The sequence below is a fragment of the Xiphias gladius genome, chromosome 12 (genome assembly GCF_016859285.1).
Source record: "Xiphias gladius isolate SHS-SW01 ecotype Sanya breed wild chromosome 12, ASM1685928v1, whole genome shotgun sequence".
NCBI classification, from domain to species: Eukaryota; Metazoa; Chordata; class Actinopteri; order Istiophoriformes; family Xiphiidae; genus Xiphias; species Xiphias gladius.
The window spans coordinates 6,543,315-6,565,016 of NC_053411.1; the positions used below are offsets into that span (position 1 = coordinate 6,543,315).

Here is a 21,702-nt window from a genome sequence, read left to right on the forward strand (position 1 = left end):
AACTGGCATAAACCATGCTTCAGCTTTGTGTGTGTGTCTCTGTATTCTGCCCTATTATGCAACTGTCGCCTGCTGTGTTTGTGTGTTTGTTTAATGCTGCAAGATTATATCGTTCTGTTTCTGTCTTTTTTGTGTGTGTGTCTGTGTGTGTGTGTGTGTGTGTGTGTGTCTGTGAGAGAGAGATGCATCCAAAAAGATAGCAGTGTATGTTTTTGCTGTGCTCACAGACCTGTGGCTGTGCAGGTTTCTGTGACTGAGATATGTCAAACCCACTGCAACAAGTTAAATGAATGAATAAAAGTGTAATAACAAATGAACACGTTCTTGTTTTGCTTCTAGGTGGCTGTTAAGATCATTGATAAGACACAGCTCAACTCCTCCAGTTTGCAGAAGGTGGGTCTTTCTAACTCTGTCACACACACACTCACACACATATGGGCACAAAAATCAAACCTCAGTCGTTCGTATCCCTCTTTCAGAAGTCATTTTCAAGTCACTCTTCCTGCCCCACGTGTTTTTCTCTTTAGCTCGCTCTGTCTTGCCCCCCCCTCTGAAGTGGTCTAGTTTTCAGAGAGAGTTTTAATTACAGGAAACAAGCTGCAATTACTTCCTTTGATCGTGGCAGGGTGGGGTCTATCCACTTACACGCACACTCTCTAACCATGTATGCTTGCACTCTGAACACACACACCAAACGCTCACGCAACCGCAGACATAAGACATAGAACACACATTTTAGGTCAAAGTCAGACACACATAGCACATGTCAAGAAAATGTTAAGACATAGCAAAAACACTGACAGGGCCAACACATAAACCAAGTGGTAAATGCTAGCACTCACACACCCTTACATTGAATGTCAGGAAGCATGCCAATGCACATCCATGTGCAGTAGGGCCAGAATTGGCATTTTTGGGGACTATTTTCCGCTCCGGATTAATACGCATTTCATGGTCTAGTGAGTATTTACAGCAGCAGGATGGCGTATGTGGGTTTGGCTCAAAATAACTACAGTGTGTGTGTTCCTGGTAATGAGGGAGCATGTCAACAGTGTTTTAGTTTTTGGACAACAAAGGAGCTCTATGGTACAGAGAAATAAGCTATATCAAGTTTAGCTACAGGGAATCAATACAGTTCAAAAGGACACGTTTGTTGTTTGCTTTGTACTCATGGCCTTTCTATGGGCCGTAAGAAGAAATAAGAATATCATCAGTCTTAACTTTTAAGACAGATTTCTAATTGTGCGCCTCCCCAAAGTTAAGATAAGCGTAAATTCAGCTTCAAGGTTTTGATTTAAAATACTATGTTGGTCCCAAATTTAAGTTGTTGAAGGTATGTTTGAAAAAGGGAATTGCATTGCTTTTAAGGACAGCAGATGTCTTTGAATGGAGGGAATACTTGTAACAGAGTAAATATTACAGTCTGGACACATTAATAGTTCCAGGTTAGCAAGTTTCTGTCTGTCTGTCTACAGTATGACTTCCAGTAAATTAGCCCCCAAAAACATTTAGTAAGCATAATTTGACCTTATCTGCTGACTCAGAGGAAATAAATTCCTAATGAGTGAAAAGCATCTCTTCGCGCCTTTACCACAGGAATAGACAGTATGGTGTTGAAGTACACTTTGGTCAATTTAGTACTTTGTATACAGTACTTTGACTCGTCTTGTCAGAGTTTACAAGCTTCAGGAAAATCAAACTTTCCATTGTTTAACTCTGAGATCCTAAATTGTGGAAGGCCTTGGATTTAAACTGGTATTGCCTGAATCTCTGCCATTATGTCATCACTAAGATTGTTTGTTTTTGCTTTCCTTCTAGTAAATTGACCCACTTGTTTATAAACAGGAAGTGAGTGTTTGTGTTTCCACTGTCGTTTTACCTATTACAAATATTGATTGTGGAGTCTTTGCAATGACTCAAATAGAACCTACCAATACTAAACTGAAGTAGTTTAAAAAAAAAAAAAAAGAATTCTTTTCCCTCCGTCCTCATGTGCATGTACACTGACAACAAACATTGTGTATCCATGGACACGACTTCTTCAAAACGTCTGGCTCACCAAATCAAATATTTATTTGCATAGGAACATGTAGAATATAAATCTAACTCGCAACACCACCACCCAACATCTGATAGTGTATTTGACATAGCACCATGTGTGGCTTGTTTCTCACAGCTCTTCCGGGAGGTGAGGATCATGAAGATGTTGAATCACCCCAACATAGGTGAGTCACACTGAAACATGAATTTCCTGTCTGTCGTCAGTCACTGAGAACCAGACTTAATTGGTCTTTCAAGGTTATGTATTCAAACCAAATGATGATGATGCTTCTGGATTTATGTCTTTATTTTTGCTTCAACTCTTTCTGTCCTTTTCTCGCCCAACTCTCTTATTTCCACTGCTCCTCCCTTTCCTTTCTTTTTTTCTCTCTTGCCCCATATCCCTCCACTTTACCCCCCCCCTTTCCAATTCTCTGTCTTTGACTTTCTGTCTCCACCTCCAGTCAAGCTCTTTGAGGTGATAGAGACAGAGAAGACTTTGTACCTGGTAATGGAGTACGCTAGTGGAGGTAAGTGTGTGTCACTGTGAAATCATTCCCCCCCGAGGCTCAACATTCTGTATATAATAATCAAACGGTTCAAAAAAATGCTACCTCTCCATTAATGTACACCCTCCAGAATCTTTTGTAAGTCATTTGTTCAGAGGGTTGTTATCAGGAATGTCCTGTTTTGTTTTGTTTTTTTATTTTTTATTTTTTTTAATTTTTTATTTTTTGGCTTATTGGCCATCTCTATCCTCTTTGCTTAGAAAATTGAGACAATAATTTAAAAAAAAAAAAAAAAAGCTTGATGCCCACTCTTATCTTTTTCCTTCTCTTTTGCACTTGTACTCTCTTGTACTTAGTACCCTGGTATAGACACAGGTGAAAAGGAAAATTATGTGACAGTAAGTCTTTTATGCTGTTACTAGTTTAACGGTGCAGTACTCATGTACCCAAAAATGAGAAAGAGGAAAAATAACAGACTACCAGTTTTTCTGTATTTGATTTAAGTCTGTAATATAAAGGTCCTTGAAATAATGATCTCTTTATCTCAATGTGACCATACTTTGTTTTTAAAGGACAACACTCAGCTCTATGTCCCTTTGACCCAATAGGCTGACTTTTAGGAGACAAGTATCAGGTTCCAGCACTAAATCTGCTCTCCTCCTCTTTCTCTTCTCTCTCTCCAGGTCTTTGATTCTTTAGTGGCTGATGGCTTGGGATGAAGAGAAAAGAAAAAGAAAAAATCAGACAGGTGGTGTGTGTGTGAAAAAAAAAAAAAATGTGTGTTGTGTGTTTTTTTAGATTATTTATTCTAATAGTGTTTCAATGTACATTTACGTTGGACTGAGATTATAAATGCATTTCCAGTGTAGAATTGTCTGTATTTGTTGAATAATGGAAGGTAATGGCAAGCAAAAAACATGCATTTTGTATTTTATATGCTTTCAGTGATTATTGATCATTACGTAAGCAGTTTAGGCAACTGATGAAATCCTAATGAAGAGTTCTCAGTGTCTTTTTACTTCATTGTCTAACTGATTCAACCTTGTCCATTTTATCATCCTTTCTTCCTCTGTCTCTTTCTGTTTCTCTTCCCCCTCTGTCTCCCTATTTCTGTCTCTCACTCACTTTCTCACTCTCCAGATTGTGTCAGCAGTGCAGTATTGCCATCAGAAGTGTATAGTACACAGAGACCTCAAGGTGAGAACACACACACACACACATTAATGAATTACATTGAGTGTCAAAGCACAAGTGTGCTATGTCTGTCTCTCTCTCTCGCTCTCTCTCTCGCTCTCTCTCTCTCTCTCTCTCTCTCTCTCTCTCTATGTGTCTACATTATTCTTTCTATCATTTGATTTTTGGAGATGAAATCCTGTCCCTGTGAACAGGCGGTTAATCACAAAGATGATAAAATGTCCTTCTTCAAGTACTAGGGCTTAAACACACACATTAATTCATCTATACACACACACACACACACACACCCGCACTCTGTTTGCACCTATATGTATTTGCTAGACTCCTATTGGCTAATTCTCTCCTTCTGTCTCTATTTCTCTTCCAGTCTTCGATTCACATTTATTTGGTGCCAAAAATCTCTCAGACGTAATGCTTCTGGGTCATTTTGGTTCATAGTATTATGCAGAGTTGTAAATCCTCTTATTGTGCTCTTATTGTGATTACTGTTACAGTAACCGTAGGGGAAGCTCTCATCTCAAAGTTGTTTTTCCCACTCATGTTTTTTTTTGGCTTTTTAATAGACATTCTTTGCTTTGACCAAGGTCATGAAACATTTTCTACACTTAAAGCAGGTAATGATGGTTGTCATTTACAAAAAGGGCAGCACGGCAAAGGAGGTGTTTTGGAGGACAGACAGTTCTCATTATTGTAATGTGTACCATCCTGCACATTATCCTAATCACTCTTGATCTGGGGGTTGCGATGAGAAATCCAGGACAGGCTTAATTCTAGTGGGTCCTAAATTGCAAGAGCAAATTTTGATGAGCCTGCACTTCACAGAAAGTCTAAAATTATTCCCTCTGGGTCCTGAGATGAAAAAAACAGTGTGGCTGCAGTCACTTTCTACATAGGGTTTAGGCTGCTGTAAAGTGGTCGTTCCTTTTTGCTTAAAAAAAAAAAAAAAACATCAAAGAGTTCAATTTTGTTTTTTGGCCAACTTAAAATATTAATGTTAATTAGCTATAGATGATTAAATCTGCCGACAAAAAATGAGAAGCCTGTGTTCATTTATTTCTTAGGTCAGAGCCTAGAGATGATGTCAGTGTTGTATTTAATGCGCACTCGCGCGCACACACACTCAAACACAGAAGCTGCAGAGTATTCAGAGCAAGTGAAAAGGAGAGCGCACCTGTTGCTAGGCAACCCCCGCCTCCTTGCTCACTGGCTCACTGTAGGCTTAGGAATACAAACACACACACATGCACGCACACAAACACACACAGGAATAAACTGTGGTAGCTCACTTTGCCCATTGTTTGCTACTTGTAGGCCCCAGGCCATTACCTTGAAAACCCTCTCTCTCAACCAGCACCCAGTTTTTTTTCCCAGAAAAAGGTGTATTTCAGACAGACTGTCTGTAATGAGGTGGAATGTGTTATCTTGAAACTCAATTGCATGTCTGAGAAAATCTGTTACACTGACACCGGATGTCAGGGTGGCCTGTTTGTTAAACTCTGTTCTTCTGCCACAAGCTTTATGTAGCTCTGACCAAGTGAAAAAAGAATGTTCATATGGAAAAGTAAACATCACAGTACTGCATCACACAAAGCAAATCTAAAATATTTGTGTTTCATTTCTTGGCACATTTAGTATTCATGAAAAAATAAATCCCAGCACATTAATAATCTTTTGCTTTCTGCTGTATCTTTTTCTCCCTGTTTCCCTCCACATCCTCCTGCTCTCTGTATCATAATTATGTCTTTATTTCTGTCTCTTTCCTCTCTCTCCCACACTGTCTGTCTGCAGGCGGAGAACCTGCTGCTGGACGCAGACATGAACATCAAGATAGCAGACTTTGGCTTCAGTAATGAGTTTACTTTGGGGAACAAGCTGGACACGTTCTGCGGCTCCCCGCCATACGCAGCCCCAGAGCTCTTCCAGGGCAAGAAGTACGATGGGCCTGAGGTGGACGTCTGGAGCCTTGGGGTCATCCTCTACACACTGGTCAGCGGCTCACTGCCCTTCGATGGACAGAACCTCAAGGTCAGGAAGAGGAGAGAGTGCGTTTGTGTGTGTGTTCATGTGCATTACATAAACGGATGTCTGTAGTCTGTGGGTGGTTGTATTTGTCATGCTGGTTTCTGTTCCCTCTGCCCTACAGAATGCAGACACTGAACTCAAGAAAAAGTGAATGTGTAAATTGATTATATGCCATCCCAAGTACTTTGTTCTTGAATGGTTTTGGTGATACACCGAAACCTGGAACTCTTTTCAGTCTTGTTAAAAAAAAAAAAAAAAAAAAAGGCTATTTAATTCACACCACCTATCACACCATGCGCTCAGTCAGCACTCAATTGACTCATTCTGGAAGTGCAGACACATTTTGGGTGGGCGACATGACATTGAATGTGATGATATTGATGTTAGCATGCCTGCGAAAAGCCATCTAGGCTTACTGAATATGCCTTTGCACTATTTCCTGCTGTGTGGAGTTTTGTTTAACACCTACATTCCTGGTTTTACTATTTATTTAACAGATAACTTCACTGTCTTTGTATTTGACTCCAGTGTGCTGTGCTGAGGTTGTAGCTGTAATAAAATGTATTCCTTTTTTATGCCTCCGCACTGGCGACAGCTGTGCCGGAGGCATTATGCTTTTGGGTTGCCTGTCTGTCCATCTGCGATATCTCAGGAATGCCTTGAGGCAATTTCTTCAAATTTGGCACAAACGTTTACTTGAACTCAAGGATGAACTTATTAGATTTTGGTGGTCAAAGGTCAAGGTCACTGTGACCTCACAAAACACGTTTTCTGGCCATAACTCAAGAAATCATTTGCTAATTAAGACAAAATACACTTAATTCCTTTAATTAAATTGTAGTTTTCATTACATATATTTTATGAGTGTGGACAGGAATGGATGTAAACTGCAACTTGACTGGCTGGCAGAAGCATATAACCTTGAGGCAATAATTCTTGTTTGTGTCAAACTGATCCACTGACAAAAAAAAAAGATAGCTTTTACAGTCTTACAGTTTTACAATCAGTGTTTCAGCACTTTAAATGATTAATGTGATATTTTGATTGGATTCGGTTTTGCTATTTGATAGATTTTTATGCAAATTCAATATCTGGCAGTATAGGCTCCTTGTTTTGTGTATTACAGCAGTTTTCAAACCTGTCATTACATGTAGTTATCCGTCAGTGTCTAAATAAATGATAATTAATGAGAGACTTCCAGTGGGATTAATAAAGACCACTGAAGTATATTACAAACATTGTAATGTGATGTTGATTATTTGTGCCTGGTGACTGGCGGTGCTTTTGTTAACAACTGCATTATTTCGAATTAATCAGATACAGTCCACTCAAAGTATTTAGACCCCGTCACTTTCTTTCACATTTTGTTATGTTGCAGCCTTATGCTAAGGTTTTTTTTAAATCAATCTTTCCCCTCTAAGTCTACACTAAATTACCCCATAATGTCAAAAAGAAAATAGAATTTTTTGCAAATTTATTAAAAAGGAAAAACTGAAATATCACATTGACATAAGTGGTCAGACCCTTTGCTATGACACTTGAAATTTAGGTCCAAGGAACTCCCTACGGAGCTCAGAGACAGGATTGTGGCGAGACACTGATCTGGGTTAGCCTAAATTGAAGGTTCCCAAGAGCACAGTGGCCTCCATAATTCTTAAATGGAAGAAGTTTGGACCTACCAGGACTCTTCCTAGAGCCGGCCGCCTGGCCAAACTGCAAATGGGGGACAAGGGCCTTGGTAAGAGACATTACCAAGAACCTGGTGATGGCTCTGGCAGAACTCCATACAGTGCTCACTGCAGCACTCCACCAATCTAGGCTTTATGGCCTCTTTTAAAATTCTATTTTCACTTTGTTATTATTGGGTGTTGAGTGTAGAAAAAATTAATTTATGATTTTAGCATAAGGCTGCAACATAACAAAATGTGAAAAAAGTGAAGGGGTCTGAATACTTTCTGAAATCACTGTAGCTTATATTTTGTATGGATGCTGAAAAAAAATCTAATATCAACATAATTGCAACTACCATAAAGTGTGTGGATATTATTTTTGCTAATATCACCCGCATACTATGCTACCGCTGTGTTTGAATCTCAGCTTCTTAACCAGCTTTTGGGTCAGGTGAGTGTGGTACTTAATTGACAAAACTATGAATCATTTGTGGGTGTAACCGCAGCTAACGTTGCAGCTTGGCTAATTTAAGCAATATCAGATTGCCGCAGATAGAGGGAGTGTTTATTAGCTGTATACAGATGATATGCAGATTTCTTTTTGAAATATACCGAAAAATGTCCAAATCAAATTTTGAATAGTCAAGGACATCATTCTGTTGCTTTATTCTTACAACACCAAAAGTTGTGAGACTGGGACTGTGTGTGTGTTCAGAGGTGGATATTTGGAGAGCGCTGCTGACTTCCCATGCCTTTTTCACTTTTCCAGGAACTGAGAGAGCGCGTGCTGCGAGGTAAATACAGGATTCCCTTCTACATGTCTACCGACTGTGAGAACTTGCTCAAGAAGTTCCTCATCCTGAACCCCTCCAAAAGAGGCAGCCTCGAGGTACACACATGCATTGACACACATACACAGAGAGAAAAGATACTTAAAGGGTAGCAAAATATATCATATATCAGATTGGTTACATACCAAGCATTGAAGTATGTTGAATATAGTGTAGTTGGGTAGTTTTAAAAATACCTCTTGAATCATTGTGTTCTCAAATTTATTTCTGCTATGAGATTAGTTTTGGTATTACTCTCATATTGAACAAGACTTAAATTCCTTATATTTAACTTGATAAAACATGCAGACTGAAAAATTGCCAAAATTGTCTATCCAATAGTAGTTAGACCTCATTTTGTAAATAATCGGTGTATTCACTAATATAATTGTGTGTGCAGCCCACACAGTCCTTATAGTTTACACCTGGACTTGTTTCACCAGCTATATGTGAGTTTGTTGCTCAAGTGTAAAGTGCTTTTTAAAGGCATAGTAAATACATGTTAGTTTGAGATTTATGAGTTACTAAATTAGGTTGCACTAAAGGTGGATGAATGGTAACTATTTTAGATCAAAGATATCACTTAGTTAGACAGCAGGAAATCAACAGACAATCATTTTTTCTGCTTGCATTGGCTTGCCACATTATAGATGACATTTAATAACATACTGTAATTTTTTAGCTTGATCCTGTCTTTGTTTGACCTGCCAAATGTAAAAGTAGTACTGTAAAAGTACTGTAAAGAAAACTCAAGGTTTAGTGTTACAATTCAGTCCTGGGACTGTTTCATTTACACCTGCTTTCAAGATTGTGTGTTTGGATTGTGAATGTACATCTTACTCACTGGGGTTGATTGAATTTGCATCTGGATAAACAAACGGTCCAATCTACATTAAGCAGCCTGGGGATCAGTAGGATTTAATTAAACCCTGTTGCAATTGCCCACAATGTTTACCTGACAAGAGCTGTTTGACTCATGTCCATGATCATTATCCATGTTTTTGTGTCCAAGGACCCCCTTGAAAACAAGATAGCTCATCTATATGAGTTTATACTTAAATTTGGAAATTCATTAATCCGTTTAGCCGTATCTTAAATATAATGCCCATCTTAATTGTTACTCCCCTAGATGAGTTCTAAAGCAATACTTATTTGTATATCATCCCTTCTTCGCTTAAACTTTCCTCCCGCCTCCTCTGCTTTTTGCCCCTTTATCCTCTTTGTCATCTTATGTCTCCCTGTATCTGTCTGTTGGCTTGCTCCCAGCAGCAGATAATGAGGGACCGGTGGATGAATGTGGGCTACGAGGAGGACGAACTCAAACCCTACATTGAACCCCAGCCAGATTATAAGGACCCCAGGAGGACAGGTAGGGACAGAAACACACAGAAAAAAAGATCCATATATTCCTTTCTTTACCAACACACAGGCAAACGTGAGTACAGAAATTCCAAACAGACAAGGATAATTTATCTTTTCGAGAATTATGGACTTACCACTGTCTAATTATAAACTTATTTTGCTGTGTGTGCAGACATCATGCTGCAGATGGGGTTCTCTCAGGAGGAGATCCAGGATTCGCTGGTGAGCCAGAAGTACAATGATGTGATGGCTACATACCTGCTACTGGACTATAGGAACTCTGAGGTACACTGTGTTTTCACTCACACTTACGTGAGTCACTTACGTGCTGTCCTCTTAACTGACAGTGCTAAATGGACAGCCCTGGCATATATTTAGCCTACGTTTTACTGAGTATTACCAAGTATCAAATTGACAAGCACCACCTTATAACCATAGCAGTTAGTATCGGTTTATTGAAGCTATCTTTATAAGGAGTCATAATGATGTTATACAGTAAATTGTGAAACTAACCAGGTCTTGTGAGTTTATCATTAAATATTATTATATATATATTTTTCACTTAAGCCATCAGATTGTACAAGTTGCTGTCATCTCTGAATTTGACCGAATATGTTTATACTCAAAACACTTCATTATTCTCATAACAGTACAATTTATAAAAGTACTATTTTTAGTCCTTTGTGTTTACTGTATCCACAGTCTCTCTGCCATTGATACACGCGTGTTTAAAGCTGTTGTTTTTTTTGTTTTTTTTTTGTTCTTGCTGTCTTTTTCCTTCCTCAGCTGGATGAAGGTTGCATCAAGCCTCGGCCAGGAAGTGATGTAAGCAACATAAATGCCCCCTCCCCGCCTCACAAGGTACAATGAGAACACATAAAGTCTTCTGCTAGCACGTAAAGAGGTCTCCCAACTCCAGCCAGTGACACAAGTACACAGACTTGACCACCTTTTTTCCTTTTTCTTTTTCTTTTTTTTTAAACCCAAAACACCCTGGGAATCTACTTTGATGTTATCTTCTTTTTAGGTTTTTGACTGTAGACCTACATACACGTGAACTGCAGCAGCCACTGCCTTCCTGGATGCTTGAATCTAGCAGTGTTTTTGGTTTAATCTGTGAATGGATCTGGGGATTAGAGAGGACTGCCTGTAAACGTAGCTCTTCACTTGCATACTTAAATCCTGATGCGTGTCTAAATACTCTGTGACATAAACAATGCCGCACTGACTTATGTGTCCATCTTGACTCTCTCAGGTACAGCGCAGTGTGTCATCTAACCAGAAGCCTCAGAACCGCAGAACCACCGACCAGGGTGAGATTGATGTGTCAGAGGGGTAAGGGAGAGGCTGGTGTGTGTTAGGAGAAGGAAAATTGGAAGGAGATCGGGATCACATTCAGCTTTTTTTTTTTTTTTTTTTTTTTTAAATAAGACTCACATTTATTTTGTAGACACCTGTAGCTATGTTGTGAAAAGAGAGAAAGAGGGAGAGTGGACAGAAAGGAACAGTAAAATAGTGTAGGTGGAGCACAGTGGACTGGATATATGCTGGAATAGAGGTTGAACTAAGAGAGGTCGGGTGGGTGATGTAAAAGGAGTGAGGAGGGAAAATAATATGGATTTAAGTGAAAGGCTGGCAGAGCAGATTGAATGAAAGAAAGCAGCAAAAGAAGGTGAGATTGATTTCTCATAGAGTGATGAGAGGAAAGTGACAAATGGGTGGAAGAGCAGAAGATGATGAAGATGAAGAAGAAGCAGGAAAATGTGAAAGGTTTGAACACAACAAGTGATGGCTTTTCTGATGCATTCTATGCTTTTTTTATTTTTTTTTATTTTCTAGGCTCCTCCTACTCGAAGAGGGGGGGTCAAGCAGACAACCGGACTGCAGTGGAGGATTCTGGGAGGAAGGGTTCATCAGGCAGCTCTACTACCAAGGTGCCGGCCAGCCCTCTTGTCTCCTCTGACCGCAAGAAGAGTGCCACACCCTCCACTGTGAGACCAAACAGCCACACTTTTTACATGACATTTTTAATACTGAGGTTTTCATCATATACAAATTTAAAATGGGTTAATCGATATATTGTGGGTCCTGCATCATCAGTATTACCAAATACAGACACAGATCCACAAAGACAAACAGAATACACACTGTGGTTTTAGTGAGTACACAGTTTTTTCTGTGAGGGGTAGAAAAACACATCAGAGAAATTCAGAAGGTATACTCAGAAAGTCGTTGTTGCTCTTCAGTGTAAGTTAGCACCAGCCATATATTTTATCTTGTGCTGTGCACCAAAGATCAAATCAAATGCTAGTTATCAATTAAACCTATTACAAATTAATGGCCATATGTAAAAGTATGAGTGATATGAAGGTCTTCTTACATGGTATAGGAAAGTGGAAGTGTGCATCCTGAGGTTATGCTAGGTGCTTGTTATGCTTGTTTGGGTTTTTGGTCATCTTACATGTTGTCTTTTTCTTGTGTTACAACTGCATTATAGTTAAGTAAAACATTTTTCTGAACTTAATAGCTTTGGCCAGTTTGTGCATTAGTTATACACACCCAAAATAATGTTAAAATGTTTTTACCTCGGTGTTGAGGCAAAACCATAGGCCCTTTTCACAGCAAACATTTTCACTTGTCATAGTAGGCAAAGAAAAGGTGTTCCTAATAACATAAACAACAATTCTATTCTATTAAAGTGTAATTAAGCGATGACAGTGTGACAGTGAGCCAGCATTTCCATTAGCAGGAGGCTGAAACTAAGGCAGTTAATTGGAATTCAGCAATAATTTTATTATTTTCACCTGTGACATGTCAAAATGTCTTCTGCTAAAAAAAAATCCTACTTTATTTTCTCAGTGTCACCAAGCTCTGTCATCCACTCAGTTGGCACCAATTACGAACCCCTAAGTCTTTTTTCAACTTACTGTACAATTGCCTGTCAGCAGTGTCAGCCAACAAAGTAATTTGAAATAGATGAAAATATGTTTCTGACATTGTGTTGTACATTTCTTAATTTTGTCAAATTTTTAAAGTTTTCCCTCAATTTTCCCTGTGTCTCTGGCATATCTGACACTTCATATGTTACCTACTAACGTGTTAGAATATAAAACTTACATTTTTGGGGTTTAGAATTGATGTTTCGTGTCCTTCACACCGTGTGTTGACCTACACGGGTGTTTTCACTTGAGGTTCCTGCTAACACCTTTTCTCAGGACTGTGTGAGTGTGTAAAAATCTACTAATGGTTGACATTTCTCTCACTCCCCTGTTAGTTTTGTCTGTCAGGGCGGGACAAATGTTATCATTTTTATTAGTATGTGGACTTCTGTTCCGCCCAACCTGAACTTGATCACAGCTTATCTGTCAGGGTAATGGAAAACACCCCATGTAGGTGTGCATGGGCTTTAACTGATAAATCAAGAATAATGAGGTAAAAATGAAATGGTTTGTAATTGTATGATTGTGCAGATAATTCTTATAATTCAGATAATTTAAGGTGCAGAAAAAATGAATGTATTACAGGAAATATTCTTAAGGCATAATTTGGGGAGGATTTAATTAATTTCAGGTAATTAAAGTCACTTGTCTTTGCTGATCTAAAGCTCGCTCCAGGCTGTTGCAGGAATAATTGGTCACCTGTAGTGTCATTTGTCTATCCTCTGTCCACTGCACTGATCTCTCACTGTCTATAACTGGGCCCTCAATGTTAATAATTTCTATATTTCTAACATTCTTCTCATTTTCTTCCTCTCTCCCTTCAGAATAGCATCCTGTCCACCGGTACTGGTCGCAGTCGGAACTCTCCTCTGACCGAGAGAGCCACGCTGAGCCAGGGCATCCAGAACGGAAAGGACAGGTACACACAATAACACAGAATTCCAAAAAGAGAAATGTTTTCAAAAGACAAGGACAAGTCCACCCACATACAGTGGTTCTCACATACAGTCTTTCTCTCTCATCATTGGCAACCCAAGAAGTTGCTGTGAGGCAGCACTGCTTCCTCACTAACACACACTTAATACAAACACACTCGCTATGGTTTGTGAATGAAGCAGTCCCACAGCTGTCTCAGTGACTGAATCCCAGACCTTGGCTGGTACTCTCCAGAGCTCTGCCAGCTGGCTCAGGGAGGCCCACAGCCTTCCCCAGGGCGGGGTGAGCCCTCCTGGACAAGAAAATCAGGGTCTCTTGGGTATTTAGGCCAAACCTCCAGTAGATTACAGATTACCCGAGATGGTCCGATGGAGGCCTGCCAGTCAGAGCAGAACAGGGTTCGATGGACACGCACATGCACATTCTCACATCAAGAAGATGAGACATAGTGACCCTAATCTGTTCTTCGAACTCTAACCCTTCTTTCTATTCTCTTCTGTTAATAAAGTTTTATGCTTTCCATTATTATAAAAATGAACTTCGACCTCCAGCAATACAGCAGTGGATTAGAACTCAACTAAAGTCCAGAACTGGTAATACTCCTATAGTAATAATTAAAAAGTAGGATTTCTTAGTAAATGAAATAAATGACATCAGGTCTAAAATTGGGTTTAGCCATAATCAAGCTCTATTTTCCTCTGTTCCCTCATTGAAGTGATATTGCAGAATGTGATATTCCCTTCCTTTTACCCTTTCTCATTTTATCATTCCTAAACATAATTCAGCTTTCCAACTCTCCAATGTTTCCTAAAGCACATTCAACAACTTCACTATGGACAAAAAGGTCTTTTCGCCATACTGGAGCTGCTTGATTGTGGACTTTCTGTCTTCATTTTAAGGCCTTAAAAACATACCTTCACACGTTAATCTTACACGTCGATAAAAGTCGTCTGTGTCGTTGAATTTGTCGACCGGGAGTGCAACCCTCTGGTGCTATAAAGACCTCATGCGTGTCCATACATACAACTACCCGCATATCACTCATGCTTTAACCAGCCATATGCTTTGTATGCTTTTTCAGAAGCATTCAACATTAAGCCAAACCATAATCCCTAATATGATGCAGTGGTCATTGTCATTACTGCTTTATTACTTGTTCATGTATCAGTCTCAAATGACCCCCTTGTTCCCACAATAGTGTCCTATCTAAAACATGATAAAAATAATTCGATTAACTAATGTTTAGTTCTGTATAGTCTGGTATTTTTGAAAAATTCTGTTTTTTATTCTTAAGCCCTGCATGGTGACGAAGCGGTCATTTGAGACTGCATTGCTTTTTTAGTACTGTGGGTCTGTTAGCCATGGTAGACTCTGCTAACTTAGTGGTTGTCATCAGCTCTGATATTTAAGTTACTTTATTTGGTCCTCATTAATGCTCTGAAGTTTGGGCTTTTATACGTCTTACACTCTCTCCCCTCCCTAGTTTTTTTTTTTTTTTCCCCTATTTCTGTCCTTTTTGAAATTTCTTTATTTGGTCCTCTTTTATCTGCATATTACCTCTTGTCCCTCTGGATCTTAAGTCACTCACATTTTCTTGGCATCTCCTTTCTTTTATTTTTTTTACCTTCCTTTTTTGCTTTTTGTCTTCATATTAATTTTCCTTCTCCCCGCCCCCCCCTCTTCCTCTAAGGAGATTAGGAAGACTTGTGATGGAATATTAACTCTTAGTGGCACTATATGGTCCCTGCACTTGCCTCTTAATAGGCTTACATGTACACATTAATATCTACTCTCACACACACACACACACACACACACACACACACACACACACACACACACACACTGAGGCTCTACACACACAAACTCATTGACACACAAAAGCTTAAACATACATGTCACACATGCTCAAACGGTTGCCACACACTGGGTTGTCCAGTGAATGCCGTTATTTTTCCATCACTAGCCAGGCTAATCCCTGTCAGAAAGAGTGTGTGTTTTTCTCTCGGCTATGTGTTTGTTTTCTTTATAATTAGCAGCTGTTTGGTTGACCTCTATAAATGTCCCCCCCTACTCCCAACTCAACTCATTCCTTTGCTCTCTCTTCAGCTATCTCTCCCCCCTCTCTGACTCTCTGTGGTACCACTCTCCCCTGTCTCTCACTGGGTTTGTTTCTGTGTGTGGATAAAGTCAAGTCAGAGCTGTCAGTAATGTGCAGAGCTTTGTAGCCCATAGCAACCTTGCTGATTAAGAGAGGGTTCAGGAAATAACCATGGTTCTTTGGCTCAAGTAAAACAAATAAAGAATCCTTTTTTCCTGATACAGTTTAGATTGTGTACCATGGAAAATGAGAGGTCAGACACTTGACAGGCAGTAGTCGCAAAACAGGTTAAACCTATAAAGCTGAAAGCTCTGGGGTCAGAGTGATCATCCCATTACAGGACAGTAAAAACAGCTTTATTTCCTGCCAAACATCCAATTTTCTACATGTAAACTCAACACTTTACCTGCCCATTCTAATCTAACAAAGAGCACAAGTTAATTGGTTTTAATTTAGATTCAAACTGCAACTAACATTAATTTAGTGGTGCAAGTAGCATTTAACTGTTGATTAATCTGCAGATTATTTTCTTGATCAATCGATTAAACGTTTAGTCTATAAAATGTCTGAAAATAGTGTCGAAAACGCCCATAACAATTTTCCATTGCTAAAAGTGGCCTCTTTAAAAAGCATTTTTGGTATATGTAACTATCAGAACTGTGGCAGATTTTTTTTTTGTGTGTGTCTGTGTGTGTACCAATTAATTGACTAATTATTTTAGCTCTAGTATCTTCTTCAACAAGCCATAGATCATAATTTTGTTTTTTGTTTTTTTCTTTTAATCTACACCTAACTTTCTGATGAGGCGTGCATATAGCCTCCTTCTCAAGAGGTCAGACAGATACAGTGGCAGAATTACAAATGATCAAGAATCATGAAAATTTTTTTCAGGCACTGTCATTATATAAATAAATTAAAAGATTAAAAAAAACATAATAACTTATGTAGCAGGTTTGTTCCAGAACAGTGCAATGCAGTGTTCTTCACAAAAGATGAAAAATAGGCAAAGAAGACAAAATATTTTAAAAAGCACATTTTAAAAAGCAGAAAGGATTTCCTTAAGGCAACAAAAAAGAGGTATTTACGGACTGAAAGGGGCGAAAAATGTAAGAAAATGTGGTTTGGTTAATTTTACGTAGTACCCAGGCACTATAAACTGTCTGTAGTATTTTTTCCATTATATGGGCCCATAACAGGGGCAGATTAACTCATCAGTGAAATATTGGGGTGTCCTCATTCTTTATCTTGCGCATTATGTGACACTTCTGTCTGATTTTATCCACATAATTTATCTTCAAGTGTATTTTCAGTCTCTCTCAGCCAACAAAACATTGTGTTAAAAGTTGGTCTTTTGTGCTCTGCCTTTTTTGTCACGTAGATTTTACATGAAAAGATGAAGGTAAAAGAACAGACATTCTTTGGTTGTGGTTTGTGACTTCTTTTTGCTGAAACCACAGTGGAGCAACGTTAGCAGCAGAAAAGACCATCTTTTCTTCATTATTCATGTCCTCTTGCTCCACGGGGTTTCTGTCTCTTTGTGTCTACTTCCTCTGTTCCTTCTCCCTATGTTTCTGCTCTCTCTGCTCCCCCACCCCACCCTTAGTGTGTTTAATAAATGCTGCTTCTAACCATGCTCCACCTCACCTCTCCGCCCACCCACACACAAACCCCGCCCGTTGTGTTTGAATATGTGTGTATGTATTGTGTTTGTATGTCTTTGATTGTGTGACTTTGGTGTGTTTTTCCTGTGTTGGTCACGTATGTCGGTGTGTTTGCATATACGTGTGTGTGTCGGGCGGGGCACTCCTCCTCCTCCCCCCTCCTCCCTCCCAGCCTAAACACTCCGGGCTCCCGTGCCTCTACTGCCTCGGCTGCTGCCGTCCTCTCCTCCTCCTCCTCCTCCTCGCGTCCCCGCCACCACAAGTCCCTGTCCTCCTCCAATCATCCATGCCCCTCTGACCTGCACACACCACGGCCCAGGCAAGTCTCTCACTCACTCTGTCACACACACACACACACAACCACACACACACACACACACACAAACACACACTAAGACACATGCTCATAGCACCCTCAGCCCCCTTCAGCACGGACCACTTTACTCAGCACAGATCTTCATCCTTCCCGCAATCGACAAAGAGGAAAAAGGAGTGCTGAACAAGGGATAAAATGATTTATTGGCTCTAAAACCTTCTACCGAATTTTTTGGAAAGCACCAACTTTTTTTTTGGGGGGGGGGGCTCTTTGTTTACCTTTTAATCGCACAGTAACAGTGCTGTGTGCCAGACAGTAATCCTGGCACACAGCAGTGAACTGTTTTTTCCCCCCAAATTGTGAAATCCATCAAAGAAGCGTATTTTCCTCCTCAAAGAGTTGGTGTTTTATTCAACACAATCTGCTGTGCTTGCCAACAGCCACCTCACAATCATACACGTTCACATGAGCAAAGATAACAAGTTTCCCTAACTTATACAATTTTTGTACGTCATTTATTCTCAGATATTTTTATGCCTTAATAGGCATTTGTAATCACTTGCTACAGTAAATAAAACAAATATCAAGAAATATAAAATTCAGTGACAAAGTAAATAAATACTTGTATTTGACAACAAATTAACAAATTCAAGAGGTTTTCAAGAGAAGTTTCTGAAATGGAAATTTTGAACCAACGACGAGTTAAAAAGTATGACCTGTGAAATTCACACTTGTTTTCCTTTTTTAAGAGGGGTTTTAGAAACACATGCAGTTTTTTAAAATAATTTTTGTAAGAGACCAGCATAGCAATGGAGAAATTAGAAATGATCATCTCTCATTTTTTCCCCTTTTCCCCACAACATCTCCCATCCATAACCAAAGCTCTATATATAAAGGTTAATTCAAGCTAAAGCAACTATGCGCATTATAACATGACAGTTTGCACATTAAGTTTTCAACAAAACTGTTTGATAAAAAAGAATACTCTCAATTACACAATATTGAATGGGGTTTGGTATACAGTAGGAAAGAAACCAAAACAAAAAAGAAATTAAAAAAAAAAAAAAACAACAACAAAAATTACAGTAACAAGACAAAGTTCTAGATTACATACTGCTTGAATTTATTATGATTCTTGTGCTCACACCTTGAGACCAAACCACCACAAGTCTTAGCCAGACAAAAGTAGTCATTTTTATATATAGAAATACATGCAGTTTAAATCTTCTTTCACCAGAGAAATTCCTTGATGACAGTAATTTTTTTTCCCTCATGGAAAGCCATAGCATTAGTTTAGCACCAAAGATACTACATGACACTACCTTATCTGAAGGCAAGAAACAGTTCTGAGTAGTGGTGAGTTATCATTCAGTCAATTCTTCAACAAAGAAGTGTTGTACTGAGTATCTACCTATATATACAGGGCATTCAAAGTATTCAGACCACTCGGCTCACATTTTGTTATGGTGCAGCCTTATGCTTAAATTGTTTAAATTTATTTGTTTGTTCCTTTGTTTCCCTCGTCAGTCTACACTCAATAACCCATAATGACAAGGCAAAAACACATTTTTAGAAATTTTTTCAAATTTATGAAAAGGAAAAACTGAAGTATAATGACTATACACACCACTATAACGTCACCATAGTGAGGTGTCCAACATTTCCAAGACCAGCTATCATAGATCACCAGTTACTTAGCAACAGACAGAAAAAGGACGGTGAAGCTCAGAAAACTATAAAATCGTTGACGTAGCTTGTCTTCGGCCAATCACTCCCTCTCAAACCTCATATTTACCCAGTTGACCATAACTGAACAGTTGCAGCTTGACAACAAGATGAGCAGGTTTTTCACTATACCGTACCTCTGACAGATTAGATGTGTTTTGTTTTTGTTTTTTTTACGTGTTTTGTTTCCTGGGAGGAAAAAAAAAAAAATTCAGAATTCAGAGAAGAGAAAATGGTGGACAAGCATGGATTAGCTAACAAACTGTGTGCAGGCCAACCCTCTATAGTAGCTTGGTTACTGGCTGGCCTGATAATGAGGCTTGCTGTGTATCTAACTTCTAGGTCAAATGAATAAATCAAAATGAGTTGAACAAACTGGCATTTCCCACAGAATTTCAGTTGACGTTACAGGATAAAAGTGTTATATACTGTCATCTTAGGCGTTTTCTTACATTTAAGGCAGGACCGAAAGATTATAGAGCAATCGAAAACCTAAATGCATTATGAACTCCTGATTAACTTACTGTTCATATTATTTACTATTAAAAGAAAGAAAAATATCTATATCTTGAGATATATGCCTTTAGCTTCTAAGCTACTAGGCTGACTGGCCGACAGTGTAAACAGACTTGCTCTGGTAACTAACACACGAAACAGAGTAATGTTTCTTGGTATTGAGGGAAATAAGCACCTTATTCAGTAATTAAAATTATTATTTTTTTAAGAATTGGCAAGCTTAAAATGAAATGTTTAAATGACTTTTTGCAGAGATATTCTCCATCTATTTAGATCTATAATCAACAGCACAAATATTGGTAATAGATTGGTGTTGCCTTCATGAGACCAAAAAATATAATATGTTTATAAAGTATAAACATTTATAAAATGTTTCTTCCCTTTGGGTGCTTTTTAATATCACAGAATGTTGTTTTTTAATGTCACAAAAATCCTTCTGAATTTCAGTTCAACAATGTAGAATCACAACATAACATTCTGTAATTAAAAGTGTCATAATCATAAATTACAATCATAAAAATACACCCAAACTGTAAAAAGGTTTGTCAAAAAACGTGATATTGAAGGAAAAGGATCACTTAAGCAACTTCAGCATCCAAAATCACCAATGTAGACATTTGTTGAAAGTCGATATTTATTGCAGGTTACGTACACTCTATTCCAAATAGCTGATAAACACAATTTTATAAAGTGTCTACAATTGACAACACTACATGTTTGAACATCCGATAAAGACGGTGAACTGTCTTTAACAACTGTGTTGATGCATGAATTTCTCTCCCTGAGCCCCACTAGCCTTCATAGTCTACCTGTAGACTTTGTGAGGGATAGTGCTTTATAAAAACCTAATGAATGTTCTGTTAGTTTGGGTCACTGAAAAAAGGGGTATACAAAAGTGCAAGTGCTCTGGGGAGAATCAGACAAAATGTAGATGTAATAGTTGTGCTGATTCATATTTTTGTGAAAACATGTACGATCTGTTGCATGCTGTGTATAGATAAATTTCCTTAATTTGGTTTTTTTGACATGTTGTGTTTGTTGACAAAAGGGTTTTCCCTGGCTGGTGTAAGTGGATTGCAGTTCCATGTTAAGGAAGTAGAGTCCATTTAATTTTCCCACAGCCTCTGTCTTTTGTTCTCAAAGGTTTTTAATTGCTCTCTACATGCTATGTAAACCAGTTATCACGGAGTCTTTATTTATGAAGTGTTCACTATACTGTGACGGTTCTGGTTGAATGAATGAAATGAAGTAAGGACCTGACTATGTCTTCTTGGTAATCTGCGTATACACTGTATGTGTGTATTTTCTGTCTGTTTGCTTGGTTCGTGTGTGTTGCTTTGTTGGCTGGCTCCCCTGCTTGACAGTGTCTGTTGTGTCTGTCAAAGGATACTTTGATATTTTGAGCTTTAGTCCTCTTTTTTTCCCCTGCCAGACATGTGTCAAAATACAGGGTGAAAGGTCTTTGGACATGTTCCTCAGCTACCTTAAATACTATCTGAGGCTGACCTGATATGCCACTTGCTCAGACAGAGACCTCCACCCCCTTTTATGACAGTTGTCTACTGAAAAAAAAAAAAAAAAAACCACAAATGTCAGGCTACTATTCCAGCAGGGCAAATGTCAAGGTGTCCCTCTGGCTGTATGTGGTTTTGTCTGCTCTATGTTGAAGTCTTGTTCTGTTGCATGCGTCGTTCAGCAGTGAGCTTGGGCTGTTCAGAACCTGGATGGGAACACTGGAGAGAAGGTACTGCTCCAACACACAGACTGCACCCTGAGTGAAGAATAGGCACCTTTTCTCAGAACATAGTCTGTGTCCTTAAGTCCCATTCATTCCTATTTTATCCAACTGTCCACAAATACCCTTCTGAACAACTTCTC

The 21,702-nt window shown here is 38.8% G+C and overlaps 1 protein-coding gene across 1 annotated transcript in view; it reads left to right on the forward strand.

Annotated features, from left to right (window-relative positions):
• Positions 1 to 21,702, forward strand: part of mark2b (MAP/microtubule affinity-regulating kinase 2b) — a 56,441-nt gene that overhangs the window by 21,510 nt on the left and 13,229 nt on the right. Inside the window, 15 exon segments of the mRNA XM_040141247.1 lie at positions 340 to 393; positions 2,177 to 2,225; positions 2,505 to 2,578; positions 3,233 to 3,259; positions 3,262 to 3,297; positions 3,690 to 3,746; positions 5,535 to 5,771; positions 8,208 to 8,327; positions 9,538 to 9,637; positions 9,803 to 9,915; positions 10,417 to 10,491; positions 10,886 to 10,943; positions 11,470 to 11,621; positions 13,394 to 13,488; positions 17,440 to 17,586. Coding sequence (XP_039997181.1) covers positions 340 to 393; positions 2,177 to 2,225; positions 2,505 to 2,578; positions 3,233 to 3,259; positions 3,262 to 3,297; positions 3,690 to 3,746; positions 5,535 to 5,771; positions 8,208 to 8,327; positions 9,538 to 9,637; positions 9,803 to 9,915; positions 10,417 to 10,491; positions 10,886 to 10,943; positions 11,470 to 11,621; positions 13,394 to 13,488; positions 17,440 to 17,586 — 1,394 coding nt within the window.